The sequence below is a fragment of the Gavialis gangeticus genome, unplaced genomic scaffold (genome assembly GCF_001723915.1).
Source record: "Gavialis gangeticus isolate Ggan-Ray unplaced genomic scaffold, GavGan_comp1, whole genome shotgun sequence".
In the NCBI taxonomy this organism is placed as follows: Eukaryota; Metazoa; Chordata; order Crocodylia; family Gavialidae; genus Gavialis; species Gavialis gangeticus.
In genome coordinates, this window is record NW_017729031.1 from 9,528,468 (window position 1) to 9,537,698 (window position 9,231).

The 9,231-nt window shown below is 34.7% G+C and overlaps 1 protein-coding gene across 4 annotated transcripts in view; it reads right to left on the reverse strand.

The window, feature by feature from the left end:
* Window positions 1-56: 56 nt before the first annotated feature.
* MBD5 (methyl-CpG binding domain protein 5) overlaps window positions 57-9,231 on the reverse strand; it is a 110,466-nt gene continuing 101,291 nt past the window's right edge. For all 4 annotated transcript variants that reach the window (XM_019522444.1, XM_019522447.1, XM_019522446.1 and 1 more), the window contains exons 10-11: window positions 4,623-4,698; window positions 57-2,290 (exon numbers count right to left, since the gene is read on the reverse strand). In XM_019522444.1, the coding sequence (XP_019377989.1) occupies window positions 2,219-2,290; window positions 4,623-4,698 (148 nt within the window). In that variant the 3' untranslated portion in view covers window positions 57-2,218. The remainder of the gene's footprint in view (window positions 2,291-4,622; window positions 4,699-9,231) is intronic.

Genomic DNA, 9,231 nt, shown 5'->3' on the forward strand with positions numbered 1-9,231 from the left:
ACACACACACACACACACACACACACACACACACACACACACACACACACACACACACACACACACACACACGTGTATTTATGAATAAAAAACATCAGTATAGATAAAACAGCAGAAAAGCAGGCTGGTACGGAAAATGGACAACATTAACTCTTTAAACGTAACAAACACATCAACTTGTAACAAAAAAGTGTCAACTAAACTACACAAAAAATCACTTCACATGAGTTTGCATGTAGGACCATGGCAGGCCACCCTGCCATTACACGAAAGACAAATGAACCTACCCAGTAGAAGGAAGGGTTCCTGCCTCCAGGCCACTGTAGCTTAGTGTAGCTAATTGCATTCCATCAGGTTGGGGTGGGGGAAAAAAGGAATAAGAGCTGTCTGTATGAGACATGGAAAAGTAGATTAGCCCAGTGGTAGTGCTTTGTGCTGTGGCACAGGAGAGCTGAGTTTGGGGATGTCCTCAGGTCTCTGTCCTCTGGGTCAAAACCATGCCGGGCAGATAAAGGATTTTGGGCTAAGGGGAAAGTGAATGGTGAGAGGAAGGGTTGCTCCTTGAACAAGTGCCAACTATCAGTTATTAGGAGAGTAGCAACATTATCAGCCTTACAGAATGCTGATTACTAACAGTCTTTGTAAATTTGCCACTTCAAGGAAAAAGTGTTAAAAAATGGTGGCTCCCAGATGAAGAGTTGGGAGTTAAGAGCTCCATCCTGGGACCAGGCATGGTGGGATAAGTTACTTTGGGTAGCCTGGAAGACGATGTGCACTGCTGCTGCCATCACTACCACCACCACCACCATCACCACTGTGAAAAGAACTTTGAAATGCTGTTGCGCTACACTTCCTTTTAACCTTGTTTTTTACAATGGCTCATAGTTTTAGATTTGAATATTTTTAGTGTATTGTTTTCTACATATGTTTCACATTTTTCACTTAATATAACATAAATAATTTGGTTAATAGATTTAACCTGCACATTTCAGCCACATTAATATATATAAGAATCTGTTAATGGTATAAATAATTCTTCTTAAATAAAATAAATCTGATATGTTACATAATACTGATAAAAATTATTGTTACTAAGAATTTTGTAAGCCACCTTTAATTTCTAGTTATTAATACTGTAAGATGGATACTAAAATTATTTTTTTAGAAACACTGGAATAGGCCCTTTTATTTTACTGCAAAAATCAAACTGTAATTAACCTTAACACTTATTGTGATTTCAGAATGGGGCCACAGCCCCCACATACATAAACTGAATATTTAATTGATTAAACGTAAGCTAAGAAGCCTAGGGATTTTTTGAGGGTTTAAAGTTACTGATGATACAAATGGTTTAGTTTAGCAGATGGCTATCAAACTTCAACTATAAAAATGGCTGACTAAAATTTTGTAATAAAATCTACAGCATTCTACTTTAAAACTTAAGTAAATAAAAATGCAACCAATAGTTGCAGCTTTTGAATTCTTAATTAGACCTGTGATCCCACATCCCTTTAGGAATCTGCAAGGTTGCACTCTCCTACAGAGACCTGAAATGGAGTACAGTACTTCCAGGCAAGGTTCATTCCAAACAGACAATATAAATGAACACTCAGTGGTGTGAAGTGTATGTCATAATTAAGGTATTACATAATCATGCCTTTTCTCTGCTGTTAAATACAAAAACAGCATCTTTTACATTATCATATAAAAGCATTTAGGCTGTATTTTTATTTATCACTTTACACTGGTAGTCTCTTGTATGTGTACTCAATAGAAACCAAAGAATTTTGTACACTATTTTTTTGTACAATAAAAGATAAAGTGTGCATTAGGTACGCTTGTACATGACAATATTGTACAATATTTACATATCAGATATCACCATGAAATTCTGTATTATCTATATACACAATGAAAATTTCTCAGAAACATTTGGACTATTTCTTATAATCACAATTTTAGAATTATAGAAAAAAATCAGTAATCATCTGACATTGTTACTGTAACCTTTCAAGAATTCTGATTGGTTTATCCAGCAATAACTATCCCTCTTGATCAACAAAAATATTGTACCACTATTTCATTTAGCACCCTGCGATGGTGTCTATCTGTCTCAATATAAATATTGATATAATTACATCTATATCAATACCTATACAAAGATTTATGTGCATGTTCATTTTGATAAGTACTGGACCAGCAACAAAGACATTCAATGTTATCTAGAGATCTTCCTCCTCTTGGGTTTTGGGGGCTTCACCTGTCTGTCTCCCTGTGGGATTTGGTGGACCTAAAAAATAAGTATAATCAAAGGTTAGCATGGAGTACTAGGGAAAGGAACCTGCCAATGACAGATGAATTCAAGTATTTTTGACAAATTCTTTGGCTAACTGGGTAATACGATTCTTACTTCTTGATTTTCACATGAAGAACAGAATATTAAAATCCCGGTGGGGGTTGAACATTTAATGCTATAGTCTGGACCTCTCAAGTCTCAGAAGAAAGGTACCATTTACATTAATTAAACAATAGTATACCAGGAACTAAATCACAAAGCATTAACAATATCAAGCTCTAGGAGGAAGGAGTTTAAGAATATAGAGACAACAACAGAAAAATCAAATATGGAAATGAATAGAGACCAATACCTTTAACATGGACCTCACTTTTTAGGGATAGCTTATTTTTAGCTAGCTATTTGCACCAAAATATCAAGGACTATTATTACAATTTCAGGTTGAACAGTGGATTAATTAGCAAATGAGAATGTTTTTCATCTTCTATTGTTTTCCATTCAATGCCTGTTATTTGTTCCAAGCTGAAAGCCAGGAAGAAAGATCATGACATAAAGCTCAAAACACATTTACAACCCAGCTACAAGAAATCAAATGCAGAAAGTACGTATTGCTGTCTTATATAGAATACCACCACCATCTGTTGGTAGGAATGAGGTTGTGTATTCTGAAATGCAATGAATAGATTAAGAAAATTACAAATCCTTGAATACTGTGAAGTGCTTCTTTAAATTACCCGTTACATTTTTCAAGGCAGCTAGAATTTGTATTATATTTACTGTGTGTTACTGCTAGTGTCAATTGCTTTGTAAGTCAGTGTGTCCTATATACATCTATTAATATTTCTGTCTGAACAGTGTACATTAAAAAAAAGCTTAATTCAAAATAGAAAAAGAATGTCATTGAGTTTGCAATCATTTTCTGATCTTGTTATTCTGATCAAAATATTTATGAAAAGAAAGCTCATCTTGATGAAGTTTTGTGACAAAACTAGTAAGATAGAACTAATGACTAATTCTGAGCTACAGCTAACACAGTGTTATTTTATGATACAAAATTTATGATACATCAGACTTGTCCACGCAAAACAACCAACCAAATGAGGAAACAGTATTACAGCATAATTAGCATAGTTGCCCCAATTCATTTATAGCATGCAGCTATTGTACTTAGGTTGCACATCAATATGAAATCTATTTGACAGGGGTACAATAAAAATTGTCCAATTTATGAATTTTAGCTGTCATGTAGTGAGGTTAGGAGGCAGCTGTTCCTAACCAGACTCTCTAGCTTTGTTTTTATTTTTAGGGTAGGTGGACATAGTTCTATAGCCAGACCAACTGCAAACCTTCTATTGACTTTGATGAAAATCCAGTTTTCTTTTTATGTTAAAAAAGAAAAGGGAAAATAATCAAAAGCGTCAGTTTTCTCAGCCTCTCAAAGCAGGTAACTTGAGTTACTAAGCAGATTCTCTAATATTTCTAGTTGGTTCTAAAATTAACGCTTAAGTCATGATCCTGCAAAGATGTTTGCACATGCTTAATTTTATATACTGCAAGCAGTTCCACTGAAGCCTTACCAGTTGTAAATAACAAGCATGTGCAAGGTCTTTTTAGGACTAAGGCTTGTAACAACAGGAAAAACTTTTTTTTTCTTTGAGTACCTCGAATCTTATAGCATTTGTAATTATCCAAAATATTTATTAGATGTTTTTGGTATGTCTAATGTTGTGCAATATATTATATTTTTATTCACTTTTATATCTCATGGACAAGTAAAGAAATTGTTTCAATGTTTTATTACATGATGTGGATACAATTGTAAATGAGAGATTTATGATGTCTGTGTGACAAAACAGAAATGGAAACAAGAAATAAAACAAGCACCAAATTTAAGAATTAAGGGTGTTCAACTTATTTTTATGAGACTATCTTTAATTTAATATTAGATTAAGTTTATTCGGTGGTGAGTCATAATATAAACACCAATCATTTTAATGTTGTTTCAACATCTTCCTACTCAAAACTGGAGGAGAACTGAGCAGGATCTTGCAATCCCTACTACAACCAAAAATTAGGGAACTCACTGGGAGTTAAAGTACTGTTCCAAATATTGGTAAAATTCATGTCTGATGTACATTGAGTACCTAACACTGTTTACAATCCAAGTGATATTTTAAACCTTTTCCAAAATTATGAAACAATAAGATGAACAGTAATACAAATGTTTTATTGAAAACCATACATAAAAAACACCAATAAAATCCAGGTTTATACTGAAAAAGAACAAATGTAGTAAAAACTATTACTAAAAAACAAAGAGACTTACATTCCCAGACATTTTGTCTAGTTCGCTCATGGCCTCATGAATAGCAGCTTCTAAATGGTTATTTAGCTTCCCACTTCTAAGATTTAAGAGAGAGAGAGAGAGAAAGAGAGATTAATACTGTCAATGATTCCTTATAATGGAAATATCCCATTTTAAAAGACTGTAGACAATAGAAACAAATGCATAAATAGGCCATATTCTACTAATTTCAATCAGTGCACAAAAATCTTTGGTGAAAAAAGAGTACATGGTTTCCTTTTACGTGCTTTTAAAATAAAGTTGTGTGTTGTCATTTTACTCTCTTATTATTAAAGAAATAACTTTAATGCGTTAAACATTAGGAATTATAATTTCCAGATCAGATAACACATTTATAAACAACACACAACAGCACATCATTAATACCTCTTTATATGCTGCATTGGCTCTTTGTGGTCATGCATGGTGTGCAATTTGAATTTACAGTAAAGTTAAAGATACACTCCCCCGCCCTTTCGTTTGGAAAAGAACAGCTCTATCATGATGGACTGAGAACAGTCCAAATGCACACCAGAAAAACTGCCATTCCCTTGTGGGAGCAATTCAACTATTTTGGGCTTCTTCAAAGAATAGAAGAATATCTGACTTACCCTTAATGCTGGGTTGCCTTTGCCTGCCTCACTCTGCATGCAAAGCCAGATTTATTCTATAGCTGGAGGCTACATTTGTATTTCACAAGAAAAATGGAAGCTAACTTCCACCTGGACAATGACAGTGAGCATTCTGCAAGGTCATGCCTTCCCTCAACCTATGCATTGAAGTTTAAATGTCTTTTCTAATTTTAACTAGCCACTGGAAATGAGTCCCATAGTCACTGTAAAGCCTGGCAGTTGCTCACTGCCAACTGATTGTTTTAGTTCTTGATTATTATTCTTATTAAAACATTTTTTGAATTCAAACACTAAGCTCAGAGCTCTGGGTGGTATTTTTGTTGCTTCATGACTGGCTCTCCAGAGAGCATCAACTCTTCAAGTTATTATAAGTCATATCCGTTATTATAATAGCCATCTTTTGTAGATAACATTTTTGGGATTTATGCTTAAAAACAATATTATTGGGTCTTATTTTTCCTACTGACCAGAATAAATAAAAATGGAAAATCCAGACATTGTACTTTGTGACTTACTTAAAGAAGTCAACATGAAAAAAATCAAATGAATTTGAGAGGTGAGATGCTGACTCCTACAGATAGGAAACAGATTACATGCCTAACTCAGCTAGTTACATGTCCCCCATTATTGTTCTATGAGCAAATCACAAATTTTTAAACATTTATCTTTGCAATACTCTTGTGTAACAATATTCTGTTCCTTTCTAAAGAAAAAGTAGGGCAAAGAAAGACTTAGCACAGTTGTTGAAGTTCACAAAAGAAAGCTCTGGCAGGACAAGGAACAGAAACTGATTGTCACAAGGCCCAAAACTAGTGGCCAAATCAATGGGGCTATCGTTCCTTTCCTTCACCCTCCCATTGCAGAGAACTCCACTTTTATAGTGCACAGTGTTTAAAAGCTTTGTGTTCCACCATCCCTTTTAAAAAAGGGAAGGCATTTACACACCTGACAAATTCTTCACCTGTGATTGAAAGCCCCATCCCCAACTAAAGATATTAATTGAGGGGTTCAAAAGGAAGACTGTCCAGACACCAACATGGAGATGTTTATGAATAACACATTTTACACTAATCTCATCCATCTCAGCAAGCATACAGTGGGCTCAGTAATGATCAAAAGCAGCTGATATATTTTGGATGGGGAGCTATCTCCTATTCATTAGCTCACAGAAAACATTCTATACCACATATGAACATCTTCCCTGAGCTATACCAAGGTTTGGACAAGTTGGAAAGTATAAAAATTCCCATTTTCCTTTTATTTTATAGCATGCAATAGCATCTCTGGCACCTTATTAAGCAGAAAGAATGACATGGTTGCTACTTCAAAGAGCTTAAAATACACTGGGACTCCACTACATAAAAAGTTGGAGAAAAGTTTAAATTAGATTAAGATTTGATTAAACCAGTGCAAAAAGCTATGTGGACACTAAACTTGATATAAAACTGGCTTATGTTGATTGAGCTCAAACTGATTAGATACCAATTCAAGCTGTATTTAAGTAAATTGCTCTCATAACAAAACTGGTCTTTATGCTAGGTTTTGCACAGCTTCAATCAAATTGCTAAAAGAATCCCCATAACCTGGGTGTCACTTAAGTAGACAATCCCTTAAATGAAATACAATCAATAGTTATGACAAATTATGAAGAAAGTTTGTTCTTTCCTGAATGGGCTGGGAATTCAGATGTTGCTCTGACTGTGATACCTTTCTTGTGCATCTTCTGCCAAAAAGGGAAGTAAAATATGTGAATGTGTGAGCCTTTATATTCATTTCTTAATATGAAAATAGCTTTGAGGTGATGTTGCTGCCACATTGGAAACAAGTGTTGTCATTTCGTGTGTATTGCCACAACTGTTGTCACTATGCACTGGTCCAATAAAAGATGGATCACCCACAAGAATTCTTGCCTCTAATATGAATATGTATTTTACTGTGCTTGCCAAGTAAATCACTGGACAGTTAAAGTGAGAATGCAGTAATTGGAAAGGCAGCATCAGACAGGGGTGTTCATTTTCAACGATGTGATCTTGCATTCATAGTAGAAACACAGCAAGTCTAAGGTTTCCAAATCCCGTGTTTTTTCAAGCTGGCTCAGAAAGCAAGGGTTTGAATGAAAGGGCAGCAGTTAACTGTTTTCTTGCACTAGAAATCAGTCACCATATGAAGACACTGGAGCTGAGACTGGATCAAAGGCAGGCTGTCAGCAACAGGCTGATTCTTAGACATTTCTACCCAACATACCATTCATTTCAGCAGAAATTCCTAGAGAGGTAATAACATGTTTTCTTTCTAGAAAACAGATGAACACAGGAAAATGTTTTACAGGTAACTAAGAAAATTTGTCTGATAGCTAGTAACAGGCATATGTCGTATCTTATTCAGTCTGCTTCTACCTTAAAGTCTGGATGATACTTTGGGAGAAGAGTGCTCAACAAATAAGTACCATTCGATTTTAACATGTGTTTCTTTTGAAAGATTTTGTTAGCTACTTTGTTAAATTAATTCTAAAATAAATGCCTCAATTCACTTCAGTAAAAAAAAAAAAAAATCAAATCAAATCAAATGATAAAAACAAACCATTCTGATGTATACTAACATCTGTTAAAAGTGTCTGACCTGTTAAAAACTAAAATCACACAATAACACACAATCAATATAAATTCATAAGAAAGACACATTTCTCATGATGAAGACCTTATTAAATAAAAAAAAAAATCTACATTTTGGGAGCTCATTTCAGGTCACTTCTTTCCCAAACAAAGGCAAAAACCATTCCATACTCTGGGGCTATCAAGATAAAGAAATGGGGACAATACTCCTTCTTGTTTTTGCATGCTGCCAGGCTACAAGCTCCCAGCTGTCTAATAAGTCAGAGGATATAATGGTTATACAAAGACATTAGCTCAGTAAAGTACCAGATACTCAGACTATTAAAGGCTCTAAGTTTTGAAACACAATCTTTATATTCACTGTGTTCCTACATGTATTCATGAAGGGAATGCTAGGCAAATCCTTCTCCTCCCTCTGCCAATCTGATAAACTGTCAAATTTTGCTCTAAGAGTGATAGACCAACCTTTTGGGTAGTTCCTATGAAAGTATAGTATATTAGTCTAACATCAACATATATAAAAGCTCCTGAATCCAGGCTGTCAAGTCAGCAAGCAAGACACTAGACTAAAAATTGGAAAAAAAATTTAAATGATAATTTTAGCTTCACCAAATTATTTCCTCTCATAAAAGCTGCTGACTCTGCAGATGACAGAACAATTAGTTTTCATCTAGAGAAGTCCTACTGATACGTTAAAAACCAAAGTAAAGTTTTTACATTGAAAAGTTCTCAATTACTTCATGGATAAGATAAATAATTTTCAAATTGGACTAACTGCAGTCTGGTGTTCGGGGTATGTTGATAAAAAGCAACTACAGTATCAGTATCAGGGGAGTTTCAGCTTAATTTGTTAAACAATGTTCTGGATATGTTGGAAAAACTTCCATACACTCAATTACCTGCATCTTACACATATATTCTTTCTCTCCTTGTTATCTCAATGTGTGGTAGACTTTGTGTATTGGATGAGAATGAGTTTGCTGATATGATCTACATAATGGTTGAAGTGATGGTAATAAAAAGGAGAAAGAATAAGGGATAACATCTTCCCCTTCCTTCATTAAAAGTTTTGATGCAGAAACTCCTGCATCATCAAGCCTCATCAGCAGTGATCAGCACACTTTCAAACAGCATGTAGTTAGAGAAACAGAATCCATTCCTTTGTCCGCTTATTTAAGAGTGTCAACAGTAGGGCACATGTGCATGTATAAAACACTACCGTGGCATGCCATACATTGTTAGTGCAGTTAGATATGCCAACATAATTCACAGGAGAAATTCAAAGATTTCAAATAGACTCTATGTTGCTAAAAACATTCTGTCCTTCCCTGGCCTGTGTTCTTTGCA